The sequence below is a fragment of the Trachurus trachurus genome, assembly GCF_905171665.1.
Source record: "Trachurus trachurus genome assembly, chromosome: 1".
NCBI lineage: Eukaryota > Metazoa > Chordata > Actinopteri > Carangiformes > Carangidae > Trachurus > Trachurus trachurus.
Window position 1 is genome coordinate 39591394 of NC_139891.1, and position 15242 is coordinate 39606635.

General features: G+C 44.1%; 1 protein-coding gene across 1 annotated transcript; it reads left to right on the plus strand.

The window, feature by feature from the left end:
- Window positions 1–1585: 1585 nt before the first annotated feature.
- On the plus strand, window positions 1586–13894 carry traf5 (Tnf receptor-associated factor 5). Its single transcript, XM_083970412.1, has 11 exons — window positions 1586–1670; window positions 4136–4426; window positions 5217–5280; window positions 5404–5505; window positions 7116–7280; window positions 8091–8168; window positions 11145–11219; window positions 11298–11390; window positions 12288–12428; window positions 12680–12842; window positions 12933–13894. Exons 2-11 carry the CDS (start codon window positions 4140–4142, stop codon window positions 13517–13519), a joined length of 1755 nt encoding a protein of 584 aa, XP_083826538.1. The 5' UTR covers window positions 1586–1670; window positions 4136–4139; the 3' UTR covers window positions 13520–13894.
- The last annotated feature ends 1348 nt before the right edge of the window (window positions 13895–15242 follow it).

The following is a 15242-nucleotide window of genomic DNA, read 5'->3' on the forward strand; positions in this document are numbered from 1 at the left end:
TCAGTGTTGTGTACAGTAGCATTATACATCGACATGTACAGTTTGGTATTTATTTGATCGATTTGTAACCCGTTGTCCGTCCATATCGGCTGTCAGCTGATTGGATCCTTCTTGGAAACACTACGACGTCCTGCAGCACCTGTACAAATGTCTCCGTCATCTGTTCTTCTTGATGTTTCTCAGAGTAGCTGTTGTTTTATTTGAGTTTTTAATTCTCCTCATGTTGAAGATTCATTCAAAAACTAAAAAAAAACTTTCTTCACCGTCCTCTGGATTTGGAGCTTCAGATGTCTTCTTCTTATTTATTCTCCTTCCTCTTCTTCTTCCTGGTGCTACCAGTCTGGACTTGGTGTGAAAAAGTCATTGTGAAAGTGCTCTTAAAGCTTTTTTTTTTTCCTTTTTTTTGGACAAACTTGTAACAGCATTAAATGTAACTGGAATCATTGAGTCGTTCACAGAGTCCTCGAGTTTCAGTAGAACTTGTAAAATATTGATGTGAAGACGAAGCTGCTGAGATGTTTCTCTCCGAGGTCGTCGCTCATTCTCATTAAAAACCTACATTTGTACCATGATCCAGCTGTTTCATCCAGTTTCTTATCAACACACCTGGCACAGATTACATCTCTGGTTTTTTGTTGAGTTTGCAGATCTCTAACGTTTAGTTAAGACCTGAGAAGTTCAAATGTCAATCATCTGAAATGTTAGAACGAAACCACAGAACTGATCACATGAGTTGATAATTACACCTCAGTAATAACAATGAGAATTCTGCATGATGCCCCTTTAAGCAGAAGTAAGCGATCCGGTGGTTTTGTCTAACTTCCTGTCAGCCGATGGAGTTAGCAGTCCCCGCCCTCGTCAGCCCTTCAGGCGCATCCCTTGGCTGCACACACAGAGAGGACTGCCCCTTTGTGCCGTTCTCTCTCCTCATTGGATAAAGGTTGTAGGATACAAGGAAAGTTTTCTCCTGGGCTCAGAGCAGAGCAGAGTGACTGACAGACCCGTGTTTCAGACCAAACACTCTATAGAAGTGATTGCTGTCGGAAGATACAACTATTTAAGACTTAGATTAACACAAACATTCACCTTACTTCTGCTTTAACTAAACTACAATCATCTGAAATGTTACAACGAAACCGCAGAACAACCTGATCATATAATGTACAAACTAATAATATATAGCCTATATAGCTTTATTTTACAGACTCCAAGTCCAATAAGAGATTTAGATATTTTTATTTTACTTAACATCATTGTAATCAATGAGTTGATAATTAGGCCTCAGTAATAACAATGAGGATTCAGCATGATGCGCCCTTTACTACTTCTACAGGCACCTTTTTTTTTTACTTCAGTCTTGGCTCAGTTTTTATTGATTATATTAATTAGTATATAATTGTTATTGTCCTGACTCATGTGTAGACTCGCAGCAGCAGTTGTGTTGTTGCTGATGTTAAGTCACTTCCTGCTGTTATAGTTTCCTCCTCTTCTGCTTCTTCTTCTTCTTCTTGTGCTGCTGCTGCTGCTGCGGCTCGGTCGGCTGCAGCTGATCCCCGGTCAGTTCAGTTCACATCTGATCGATCAGTCTCATCGATCCGCTGGAGCCGCTGGAGCCGCCGGCCGCAGCCAGGAGCTGTTCCCCGGGGTGAGGCGGCGCTTCACGGACAGAGGTAAGAGCCGGCACCGGCACCGAGACCCGGACCCACTGGCCGCCGCCGTTAGAAGCGACGGAGAGAGAGAGGAAAGTGAAAGTAAAGAAGGTCCGGGTCCGAGCGCGGCGAGGCGACAGGCTGAAACAGCAGCAGAGACAGAGACAGAGAGAGAGAGAGGAGTGTCAGGAAGTTAGAACAGACTGAAGCCTGCTCTGTCTCTGGTTGAAGGAGGATTCAGGTTCAGGTTCAAGTTCGGCTCAGTTAAACCGAACCGAGCCGCAGCAGCAGGGGGAGGAGGGGGGTGGTAGGGGGGGATTCCCCTCATTCAAACAGCAGAGACCGGATCCACTGCTGAACATGGTTCACATGGTTCAAACACCGTTACACTAAAGATGCTGTTAACACTATAAAAGGAAACAAACGTGTGTTGAGTGGAGTGCACGTGCCTGCATTAAAAGCACGTGCGCTGCGCGGGTGTGCGACGTCCGGTCTGAGTCTCAGTTTCTGATCAGGTGGAATAATAATTGACTGTCATGATGTCAATCAATCATAATTTATTTGTCATTTCCATAAATAACAATGAAATGACGTTGGAGCATACAAGCTTACATAGTGAAAAGGCCAGTTCACAGTTATTGTGAGGTGGAGGGTGGTTACTGTCCATGTGAGGGAGGGGGTGGGGGGGACATGGAGTGTAAATAAAAGAAAGACAAAAACAACAAAAACTTTTTGACAGCCACTTGGCACCTGCCTGATTTTGGAGATATGGAGTGTTTTTTTGCCATTACTTTCATTATTTCCACTACGATGTCCGCAAAGCTTCGATTATCAAAATATGATAATCGGGTCAGCCCTAGAAAATAAACAACATGGTATTAAAACTATCATGTTTAGGTAAAATAGTTACGTAGTGTTGCTTTAAAGGGATATTCCGGCGTAAGTTTAACCCATGGTGGTCCGACGCACCGTAACACCGAGTTAGACCCCCCCCTGAGAGATGAAGTCTGCTAACCGCTAGCTTCTCTAGTTGTAGCAACTTTAGCAATGACCGCACCATAACAAACAGCGCAGTATACGGATCCACTGGCAACCAATCAAAAAGCCACTTACAGCCACAAATAATGCTCAGAACAGCACCAAACGTCATCAACAGGGAGTCTATGTGCTGGACCTGGGGGAATCAAGTGGTCAGTGTGGTCACTGCCTGCCAGTGGCCGCTGAAACCAGATGTCTGTGCTGAAACCAGATGTTTGTGCTGAAACCAGATGTTTGTGCTGAAACCAGATGTTTGTGCTGCCAGTCGGACTCAGATGTGTGTTGTCAGTGCCTGGACTCTATGCTGGACACGGAAAGTTGCTGCATAGCGTATAACTGGAGGAGAGTGGGTGAGTTGTTTTCGTCTCTTTTCAATAGAAACCAGGCTAAGCTAACAGATGTTTGATGCCTCGTATTATGGGCTGGGACCCTGTTTGTACTGTTGATGACGTTTAGTGCTGTTCTGAGTAGCCTATTATATGTGGCTATAAGTGGCTTTTTGATGGGTTGATAGTGGTTCCGTGTAGTGCGCTGTTTGTTACGGTGCGGCCATTGCTAAAGTTGCTACAAGTAGAGAAGCTAGCGGTTAGCAGACTTCATCTCTCGAGGGTGGGGTCTAGCTCGGTGTTACGGTGCGTTGCACCATGGGTTAAACTTACACCGGAATATCCCTTTAAGATAAATAGAAAAAACAAGGAAGCACTTGAACTTAGCACCGTCTAGTTGATTGATTGAGACTTTGATGCGACGACTCCTGAGACATCTGCAGCCTCATTGGTTCACTGACTTGTTCACACGTCCTGTAGAATTACGTAAAGTTCCATGAACTCAACAAAACGCTCTGAAGCAGAGTACTCCACCCCAGTACTTGAGTAAGAGTACAAATACTACTGGTCAAAATGTACTCCGTTACAAGTAAAAGTAGCTCAGTTGACATGTTACTGCAGTAAGAGTAAAAAAGTACTTACTTTTAAAGGTAATTAAGTATCCAAAAGTACATGCTTTTAAATGTACTTTAAGTCAAAGTCAGAGTCAGAGTAAATGTCTTATTCTTCACATCAGTGAATGACTCTAATAGTTTGTAAATGAATGTAAGGAGCTTTTAACTCTTGTTAGTGAGAATGAACTCTCTGAAAGCAGCTGCACTGATGTGCTGCTTTTAGGGGTTAGGGTTTCCTTCTTTGACAAACACAGCTTGTGTCCAATAGGATTTTAGAAAAAGACCTGAAAGTAACCAGTACTTTTCAGCCTTCCTACTAATTAACTCCAGTAAAAGTACTAATATTTGTCTTGGACATGTTTTCAAGTAAGAGTAACAAGTACCAAAGAAATCTAATACTCAAGTCAAGTACAAATCCTCTGGATATGTACTTAAGTACAGTACTCAAGTAAATTTACTCCGTTACTGTCCACCACTGCACCTGTGTGATGTGTCTGGTCTCCTGCAGACCCATGGCCACAGCAGACCCCGGAGGACCGGACCAGTCCAGTCTGCAGTCTGAGGGGTCTCTGAGGCGGTCGGACGCCGAGTCCCGGCTGGGGTCGGAGGAGTCCCGGGCCAGGCTGTCCGGTCCCGTGGGCTCCTGGGAGTCGGAGCTGACGTCCATCCAGCATTCCCTGAAGTTTGTGCTGAAGCTGAAGGAGGAGTTCGTCTGTCCCATCTGCAAAGGAGTTGTCCTGAACCCCCAGCAGAACTCCTGTGGACACATCTACTGCTTCCACTGCCTCCAAGGACTACTGTAGGAGCCGGTCCACCCAACATGCACTTTTATTGTCATAGTCCACCTTAAACCCTTAAAGGGATAGTTCAACATTTTGGCAAATTGGCCCATTGCCATAATCCCTATAGTCATAGCAGTAGGTTCGTTACCTTTAATTGTCGGTGCAAGCTATTTTTAGAACGGTGGAGCAGAGCCGTGAGCTGCTCAGAGCTACGCTACGGAGGCTCATTATGGGATTTCTTGGTTTCCCTCATCAAACTCATGAAATACAAAATCCCAAAACTCCAAAACGCTTTCGTGGACAAATTGTGAGCTGCACATTCACCACGCTATGAGATAATAATGGAACGTTACGAAACAGAGCCGTTTTCGAGGTAAATACAGGGTAAATACAGAGACTGTTGATGAAAAACTGTCCCTGAAGGCAACGTGCATCAGTGGTTTTACATGAATTTCCCTCTAAAACAACTCTGTGTGGTAACGTTGTGTTATTATCTCATAGCGTGGTGAATGTGCAGCTCACAACTTGTCCACCAGAGCGTTGTGGAGTTGTTGGATTGTGTATTTGATGAGTTTGATGAGGGAAACCAAGAAATCCCATAATGAGCCTCCGTAGCGTAGCTCTGAGCAGCTCACGGCTCTGCTCCGCCGTTCTAAAAATAGCTTGCACCGACAATTAAAGGTAACAAACCTACTGCTATGACTATAGGGGTTATGGCAATGGGCCAATTTGCCAAAATGTTGAACTATCCCTTTAAAACAATACCAAATGAGAGTCCTCATCACTCTGAATTTCTCTGCGTTTCAGGGAAAGTTCTTCACCGTCCAGTCCAGTTTGTCCAGAGGACGGAGCCGTGATCACACCAGCTGAGGTCAGGAACACACACAAATAGTTGGGACTATTTTCAGTGGTGGATTAATACACTCTTACTGCTCTGGTGTGACCATCTGGAACGTGTGGCGGTTAAAGACGCTGATGAGTTCTGTCGCTGCAGGTTTTCCAGGACAACTGCTGCAAACGAGAAATCTCCAGTCTGGAAGTTTTCTGCACCAACTCCCCACAATGCATCTCTGTCACCGAGTTACATCACCTGCAGGTAAAAAGTGATTCACTGCTGTGCGCTCCTTAAAGGGACAATGTGTAACTTCTCCTGTTGTCTATTCAGGAAATTTGATTATTTGGTTCTTCAGTCTGTTTTTCATTAACCAGTAATCCCCCCATCAACAAAGTGAAGTGTTCCTTTCAGCTCTGAATGAGCCGTTCATATCATTCATATCTCCATGGAGCGGGTAAGCTCGGTGGTGTCGCCATGTTTTTACCTTCAGTGGCAGCGTGACGGTAGGAAACCACGGAAACTCAGCGGAGACACCGGAGCTGTCGGCTCAGTCACCGCGGTAACGCAGTGAGGAGGAATGGAGCGTTACACTGATGCTGCATTCACCTGCAGTCGGGCAGACGGCCGTCGCTAACAAACCAGATGTCATTTTAGTCACAGAAGTCCAGAGAAAGACGGTAAAAACAATACCACATCGCCATGACAACATGTTGTCATGTGTATTGTTTTGCCTCGTGCTGACGGACCACTTGTTTACATAGAGGCTTGTTTAAAGGGATAGTATCATTTTTTTAAAAGTGGGGTTGTATGATCTACAAATAGCCCCTAAGTACTTTAATTGCAGTAAACTGTAACTGTAATAAACTGTAAACTGTTTTCTTGTCTGTAACAACATCTATTGCACGTCTGTCCGTCCTGGGTGATGATCCCTCCTCTGTTGCTCACCCTGAGCTTTCTCCTGGTTTTCCCTGTTAAAAGGGTTTTCCATGGAGTTTTTCCTCAGTGGATGTGAGGGTCTAAGGACAGAGGATGTTGTTATGATGGGATGTAAAGCCCTTTGAGACAAACTGGTGGTAAAAACGGGCTATACAAATAAAATTGCCTTGCCTTGCCTTGCCAGTAGAAGACTCTCTGCACTCCTCCCGTTAGCAACGCCAGCCCATAATAGCCCTGCCCAGAGATTTACAACATACAGTGTTGTGAACAGACCCAAAGAAACGGCCTATTTTCACGGCCTAAAAGAGGTTTTACCTGAAAAAAAAAAAACACAGTTCCATTGTTCGCTATAATATAATTTTTTCCAGCCCTTCAAAGTGCAGGAAAAACACAGTTTTTATTTGGACCTAACCAACTCACGTATCCCTCCGCCCAGGGTTAGCGCCCGCCGATCATCAGTTGGTTAGGTCCAAATAAAAACTGTGTTTTTCCTGCACTTTGAAGGGCTGGAAAAAATTATATTATAGTGAACAATGGAACTGTGTATTTTTTTTCAGGTAAAACCTCTTTTAGGCCGTGAAAATAGGCCGTTTCTTTGGGTCTGTTCACAACACTGTATGTTGTAAATCTCTGGGCAGGGCTATTATGGGCTGGCGTTGCTAACGGGAGGAGTGCAGAGAGTCTGCTACTGCAATTAAAGTACTTAGGGGCTATTTGCAGATCATACAACCCCACTTAAAAAAAAAATGCTACTATCCCTTTAAGCTGTTTCGTGCAGCGGCTGTCTGTCTGCCCTCTGCCCAATTTCACGTGAATGCAGCATGAAAAATACGACTGAGTTGCTTGCGATTTACAACCGCAACGCTAGATGGGAGGAATTCCTACACAATGTACCTTTAAGATCTTCATCCAACCACAGATCGTCTCCATTGCAGGACCACCTGAGGTCGTGTCAGTACGAGCAGGTGCAGTGCACCAATCCCGGCTGCAGGGCGGCGCTGCAGAGGAGACACCTGCAGGAGCACCTGAGCTCCACCTGTCCTCACCGCATGGAGCCGTGTCCACACTGCAGACAGGCGCTCTGCCTCAGCCTCCTCCAGGTGAGCTCACCCAGGTGGAACGCTCTGTTCAGCCCTCACTCCTGTTACTTTCAGTTTGTCTTTGTATGTATGAATGTGTTTGTATATGTTTTTATATGTATATGACTATATAGAGAGATAAAGATTAGGCAAGGCAAGGCAATTTTATTTGTATAGCCCGTTTTTACCACCAGTTTGTCTCAAAGGGCTTTACATCCCATCATAACAACATCCTCTGTCCTTAGACCCTCACATCCACTGAGGAAAAACTCCATGGAAAACCCTTTTAACAGGGAAAACCAGGAGAAACCTCAGGGTGAGCAACAGAGGAGGGATCATCACCCAGGACGGACAGACAGGACAGAGATGTTGTTACAGACAAGACGGCTTACAGTTTATGATTAGTAATCATATGTTAGAATAAATCTATATGTATATAAATATAATAATATATTAGAATAAATCCAGTTAAATAACTGATAAAGTAATTTATTGTATAGACTATAATGACTAGATAACTTGATAGATCATTTGTGAATGAGGGGTGGGAGTAAATAAGTTTTACTTCTTCCCACTCCTTTTCGGATATGAAAAAAAACAAACAAACAAAAAAATCAAATTATCTTTATTTTCAATTTATTTTATTTTATTTTATTTTTTTGTTTATATGTTGTCTTTGCAAAGTTTTTAGTTGTTATGTCTGTCCGTTTTTGTATGATGTTTTATTTCTTTTAACATGTCCAAAATAAACTAAAACTAAACTAAACTAAACTAAACTCAGGCTCGTTGGTCACATGTTTTTGTTTTGTTTTGTTTTGTTTTGTTTTCCAGGATCACGTGCAGAGCTCATGTCCAGATGTGGAGGTCCACTGTCCCAACAGCTGCTCCCAGAAGGTTCCCAGACACAAGGTGAGGTCTACAGGTACATTAGTTAGCCATGATTATCGATGATATGTTAAGTTGGAGACTGCACATAAAACAATTGCAAAACCAGTTGGCCAGGAGTGTGTCCGTCCGTACTATGGAAAGCTCAAAAATGATTAAATCAGAAGTCTCTCCATGTGATATATTCAGCATAGTATCACCACATTTGCAATACTGTGCAGAAGTGTGGGGAAACAACTCTGCAGATTATGTACAGGGCTGCAAACAGAGACCTTCCGCATAACTTACAAGGTTTTTTCATAGACAGAGAAGTGACACACAATCTGAGAGGAAATATGTTATTTAGGCAGAGGAGAGTGAGAACTCGGCTAAAATCCTCTTCTATCTCAGTCACTGATGTCAAACAGTGGAACAAACTAGATGATGAGGTTAAAAAATCAAGAAACGTGTGGGCTTTTAAAAAAGAAATACGAAACTCTATTCTAGACAGTTATAAATGGATTTAAACCCAGAGAAAGAGGTTTAACGTTATTCTGGACTGGCTGTCTGGAGTGCAGACCACAGCTCTGCTGTTGTATCATGTATGCTAAGAAAGAAAAATTGTATTCTGAATGGTAACCGGGGCGGGAGCTGATGAGCTTTATGCTTCTCCCGTTTTCTCTTTCGGTCATGTTGCTTGTATCGTGGAACTGAAATTGTGTGTGATGAAGTCTGATTCAATTAACATGTCTGATATAAATACATAAATAAATAACGTGCTGACCTAATAAGTGAAAGACAGAATCTAAAGCTAAACAGCAACAACAAACAATATACCACATCTTAACTCATTGAGTGCCAACCACGTAATTTCTCGTTTTTCGTTCCCATGCGTTGAGTGCCAAAAACGAGATTTTTCGTTTTTTGCTTTTTTTTAATATTATGAAAATAGACACTTTAATACACATTATATGTAAATTTGGGGACTCTACGACGAGGAGAACTGAAATAGATGACGATCAAAGTCACATGACAGCTCATGATCTGGAAGTTTTTATCATAACTCGGCTTCTGCAAACGAGTTCTGCATGCAGATGCAGCAGCTGCTCCGCTGCTGCTCTGCTCTCACCCGCGCTGCTGCTCCAGCTGCTCCAGCTGCTCGGAGCAGAAACAGGAAGCTCTCAGCCGACAGTCCGCCCGGTCTTCATCTGGAGCAACACCGTGTCCTCCCCAAAGTCCTCCCGCGGTAAAATCTGATGGTCTCTGGGCCAAAGCAGACCGGCATCACCGACCCGTACCACAGAAGGACCGCGACCACCGGCGGGACCGGTGTTCCCGAGCCGCGGTGGCCGACTGACCCTCACGCTCCGCTGGGAGAAGCTGTGACACGGCACGGTGCGTCTGTGTTATTGTTGTTTAGTGGCGCCCCCCCCCCCGCCCCCGATGGTGGTTTTGTGAATAGAACAACCATTGTTGTATATATTTATCTTATACGAGCCCTTTGATCCAGAAATGCGAGTGTCAGAAGAGCGACAGACACAAACAGAGCACCTTTCATAAAAGACGCTCTATCTCCTTTTCTAGAAAAAAAGGAGGGATTTTGGTGAAACCCAGCCATGTTTAACTTGACTTTTCTCAGGAACGGAGGCACGTAGAAACAAACGGTTTGTGGCCACTTGAAGCATTAAGTTAAACCTTTCAATTGAGCTACAGTATGTGTTGGTGGCAATAATATAGAATACACTATGGCTCTACATAAAAAGTCAAAAATGGTCTAAATTGCCGGTACACTTGACTAAAACTTCGGAAAGGAGCGCGGCACTCAATGAGTTAAGAAAACATGCACACAAATTTAGAAACCAGAAGGAAGTGTTTCCAGGGGGAAGATAAAAGGTGGTGCGCCAGGCCAGAATGGGGGTTTGGCCCAGTTCCATTCCGCCTCCTAACGACTGAACTGACGTCTGACTGAGAGTGAGAGTCTGAAAGGGTCCAGATGCCATGATAGGGATGAGACAGGACCAGGATCAGCACCAGGACCCGATCCTGGAATCGGGTCCGGGGCGGGAAACGGCACCAGTACCAAACCAGGACCAGAATCTGAACCAGAACTGGGGCTGGGATCCAAGACTGGTCTGGGACAAGAAGCGGCACCAGTACCAGACCAGGACCAGAAACTGAACCAGAACTTGGGCTGGGACCAGAAATGGAAGCGGGACCAGTCCAGGAATCGGAACCAGGACCGGAACTGGAACCTGGACCAGAACTAGATCCGGAACCTGGTCCCACACTGTACCCGGCACCAGCACAGAAACCGGGACCAGAATGGGAACTGGAACTGGGACCAGTACCAGAACCAGAACCAGAACCAGGACCAAGGCCAGGACCAGGCTGAACGATACTGAAAACATGAGGCATAAAAACTGAAATGAGGAATGGGGGTGACCGATGTTGTTGATTCGGACTTGCCCTTGGCGAGGATCGAACCCGCGGTCTCCCCCACACTGCAGGCGATGATGCTAACCGTTTTGCCAAAATCGGTTAGCACGTCTTTTATGGGTGAGTGAGTTTACTTATAGTCCCGCTACCGCCACAACCTGTCACTTATCCTTACTGGTCCCTCGTGACTGTGGCACACCCACGTACCTCCGTTACATGTGGACAGCACTTTTCCTGTTACCTTGACGTGTTGTTGATGTAACGGAAGGTCTGCGGTGCACTCACTCACCCATAAAGGACGTGCAAACCAGACTGCCAAGCGGTCATTGACCTCTTGGCAAAACGGTTTGCATCGTCGCCCTCAGGGTTTGAACCCCACCTGGAATGCAAATGTGTCCCCATCAGGTTTGCCGCTACTTTGTGTCCCCCTGGAGACACCTCACTGTACAAACACAGTCATGTAGCTACGACAGGTGAGGAACTCCACGGGCTTCCTGGGATCACAGCAGATGACCAAGTCAAGTTTTCCTCATCAACGTCAAAAAATGTGTTTGTGACAGTTCTCAGTGTGTGTTTGTCTTTCAGCTGACGGAGCACAGAGAGTCGTGTCCTGAGGTTCAGGTGGACTGCTCCTTTAAGAAGTTTGGCTGCTCTGTACAGGTGTGTTCTTCACACAGAGGAGCTCTGACTCTTTATTAACGATGGGCTGTTACCTCACACTGAGTCTTTGTCCCACAGGACAAACGAGGGAAAGTGAAGCTGCATGAAGACGCTGCCGTCAATAATCACATCCTGCTGCTGCTGAAGAGCAACATCAACCTGGAGCAGCAGGTGAGTCAGACTCACCAAACGTGCTACAAATTCAGAAAACTATGGCAAGCCATTTTAGCATTTAAAAGCCAGACTGGATGTGTGTTGTAGATATCTGTAATTCAGTTTTGCAGAGTCAAAAAGAACATTTCAGATATCTGCAACTAAATTCTTCCTATCCACAATTGTCATTTCAGATCCACAACTACGTTCTTCCTAGGACAAATGACGTCACTGTAACCATTCATGTGTATGGGGTTTGTCATTACAGATATCTACGATTCAGTTACAGATATCCACTATGTGAATAACAGATATCTGTAACTGAATTACCACTAGTACTAATTCCAGTTTGAGATATCTACAATTTGATTCTGACTAGTCATAATTCCAGTTCTAGATATCTTAAATTCACCTCAATTAAAGATATCTACATGTCCCTGTTCAGATATCTGAAATTAAGTTTTGACTAGGAGAAATGATGTTGTAGATATCTGTAACTGGAATTATGACTAGTCAAAATGAAGTTGTAGATATCTCAAACTGGAATTAGTACTAGTTGTAATTCAGTTACAGATATCCGTAATTCACATAGTGGATATCTATAACTGAATCGTAGATATCTGTAATGACAAACCCCATACACATGAATGGTTAAAGTGACGTCATTTGTCCTAGGAAGAACGTAGTTGTGGATCTGAAATGTTCTTTTTGACAAGAGGTAAAACTGAATTACAGAGATCTGGAATAAAAAAATCCAACTATTCAAAATGTAGTTAGGACCAGTCAGAAAGACGTTGTTGATATCTACAATGTTGATTCTGGAGAGTCAAACTTAGCTTTTAAATGTTAAAATGGCTTGCCATAGAAAACAACTCCTTCAGTTTGACAACATGAGAGTGTGATGTCCCTGGTCAGGTGGAGGTTCTCCAGGAGGAGGTGCTGCTGAGGCAGCAGGACGTCCAGACAGACAGTTTACTGCTCGCCGGTCTGCAGAAGAAGATCACGCCACTGCTGCAGCAGAGCGACGTCCATGAGCACGCCGTCTCTACAGCTCAGGTTTAACTCACTCTCATCATCTATGAATCAAACATCGTCTCTTCTGGACACCATCTTTATCCGTGCTGATCAATCTGAACACAAGTCAAGTTCAAGGAATCAGGAATCAGTCAGGAAACTCTTTTGGGATCTTGGGATCAATTGAAACATATGTATTTTTATGTTTGTACAGTTTTCCGATATCGTGATGAATGTGTCCTTGGAGCAGCAGCATTAACCAGGTCTCTGTCTGTCTGTGTGTGTGTGATCAGAGGACTCTGAGCAGGCAGGAGGACGTCCTGTCCACTGTCCAGCTGGACATCAAGCAGGTGTCTCGAGCACTTCCTGGTCTGGAGGAGCTGGAGCAGCTCAGAAAGTCTCTGGATGCTGTGATGCAGAAGGTGTCGGCGGCCGAGGCCCTCAGAGAACATCTGGGTAAAAACACCTGGACTTGGACCATTAAAATCTGTGTTTATGTCTCTACATCTCAGTGAACACTTGTTGTTGTTGCTCCTGTTGCTCCAGGATCTTTGGAGGAGAATCTGAGGCGTCACTCCGGCCTCCTGGACGTCCACACCTCTCAGCTCAATCGCAACAAGCAGCGGCTGCAGGAGCTGGAGGCCACGTCCTACGACGGGAAACTGATCTGGAAGATCCAGGACTTCAGGAAGAGGAAGGAAGCCGAGGTGAAAGGTGAGTGTCTGTGCCTGAGCAGCACGCCGTTCCACACGGGAGGCTGTGGCTACAAAATGGCCGTCAAAGCCTATCTGAATGGGGACGGAGAGGGAAGAGGGACACACCTGTCGCTCTATGTGGTCCTGATGCCCGGAGACTTCGACGCTCTGCTCCCGTGGCCGTTCAGACAGACCGTGTCTCTGTCCATTCTGGACCAAAGTGGTGCCGGAAACCACCGCAGTCTGAACTTCAGACCCGACCCCATGTCCAAGAGTTTCCAGCAGCCGGCTGCCGGGACTGGGAGCAACATCGCCGTCGGGTTCTCGTGCTTCATCTCTCTGGACAAACTAGAAACTCCTCCGAACGCTGCGTATGTCAAAGACGACACGCTGTTTGTCAAAGTGAAGGTGGACATGTCAGGTTTGGATTCCCTGTGATGGACTTGATTGATTACTTTGCTGCTGTCTGGTGGTGGATGCTGGAATAACAAAGTAGAGGACGACAACACAACACAACACTGTAGTGATCGTCTTCCACAGAATACTGTTCTGTACGGCCAGTAGTAAAATTAGAACTACAGAAAAAGAATATACTAGAGAATACATTCACAAGCACAATTGAAAAATACAAGGACAGCAGTAGAGACAGATGGTTAAGCTGTATGAATATATGAACAAATCATCAAATATGTTAAAGTTGGACAGAAATGTGTGTCTGTTGAAGCACAGGAGTCTTAACCCCTGTACAATGTTGTTTCCTGACTAATAACCTGTGGGTTTTACAGGTTCTGGTTGTTGTGTCCATCTGTTTCCAGTCTTTATGCTAAGCTAAGCTAAATGTAGCTTCACATTCAGCATAATGACATGAATTCTCTTTGAAATGTTGAACTTTAGCTTAAAGCCAAATGATCATCACTGACGTATGATGGAGTTTTGACTGAAAATACAAAATCTGACAAAGACTGAATACATTTTTTAAATTATTTATTATCTCAACATCACAACTTCATTATCTGATCATCTAAGAATAACTACTCACAATTAGATTAAGTTATTTTAGTCTGTTGTTCTGAGACCAGGATTTAATTACCAGGTTATTTGACAGTGATCAATGACCAGGACTTGAGTTAGCCATAACAGACTGTCATCATGGACTCATTTCTCGTGAAAATAAATAAATCATTAGCTCTGGAGTAAAAAAAAAACCCCATATTTGCACCAAAAACACACGTGATTTATTAACTGAAAATAATGAGATTATGAAGTTGTGACTGGAAGATAAACAGGATATAAAACAACCATGAGGTGCACTAATTTATTTCTGGATGTTAAAGTCGTAGCTACTGGAGCCCTGTGCTTGGCTGTAGGCCTATCACTGTAGAAAGGTATGACTGTTATTGTTCAGGGTGTCTTAATTAAAGCCATCTGTTCAATCTGCGTTTATTACAAAGGAGTCGGAGTCCCGTGTAGCTTCGGCAGAAATGAACTGTCACTAAGATCAGGTGAAAAATACACAAGGGGAGTTGAAAGGCTGCTGTTGATTAAAATATTGATTTGAGGTGGTTTATTGTGGCCTTAAAGACAATGGATGCACTGTGGGGATTATGTTGATCGGGGATCAGTTGAGGTGACGTTGGTTTAGTGTCATTAACAAAGACAATAAGGTATTTAAAGGAGCTATTTGTAAGTTTTACTGTTGCTACTCAGCTAACGCTAGCATTGGCAGCGATTCACTCACTAGTCTGTCTGGAGCAAACCGAGAGGTTATAATATGTCCTCTGAGCAGCTGCTTCTTCAGACTGGACGACTTGGTATTGGAAAGTGACCATAAGGTATGGCTGAACTTGGGCTAGCTAATAGCATACTAATTACTGTATAAGAGAAGCTGAAATAAATTTAAGCAAAACGCACTGACACTGGTGATTTTTCCCACCTCTGGAAACTCTTAGTGATGCTAACGTTAGCTATGTAGCAATAGCAAAACTTTAAACTAAGAGCCTTTATGAGAATAACAACTTTCTAAATGCTTTTACCTTCTGGTGAAAACATGACTCAGGGAAATAAATAATAATAAAGTTTTCTTATATTAAAGTGAAATATTGGTGATGTTTTCAATCTTTTTCACCAACATCTTGTCCACTTTCATCTTATATGTAATCGT

Coding starts and splice junctions, on each gene's coding strand:
- traf5 (XM_083970412.1), top strand. CDS start 4,140: ATGGCCACAGCAGACCCCGGAGGACCGGACCAGTCCAGTCTGCAGTCT. Junction 4,427..5,216: donor CACTGCCTCCAAGGACTACT/GTAGGAGCCGGT, acceptor TCTGCGTTTCAG/GGAAAGTTCTTCACCGTCCA. Junction 7,281..8,090: donor TCTGCCTCAGCCTCCTCCAG/GTGAGCTCACCC, acceptor TTTGTTTTCCAG/GATCACGTGCAGAGCTCATG.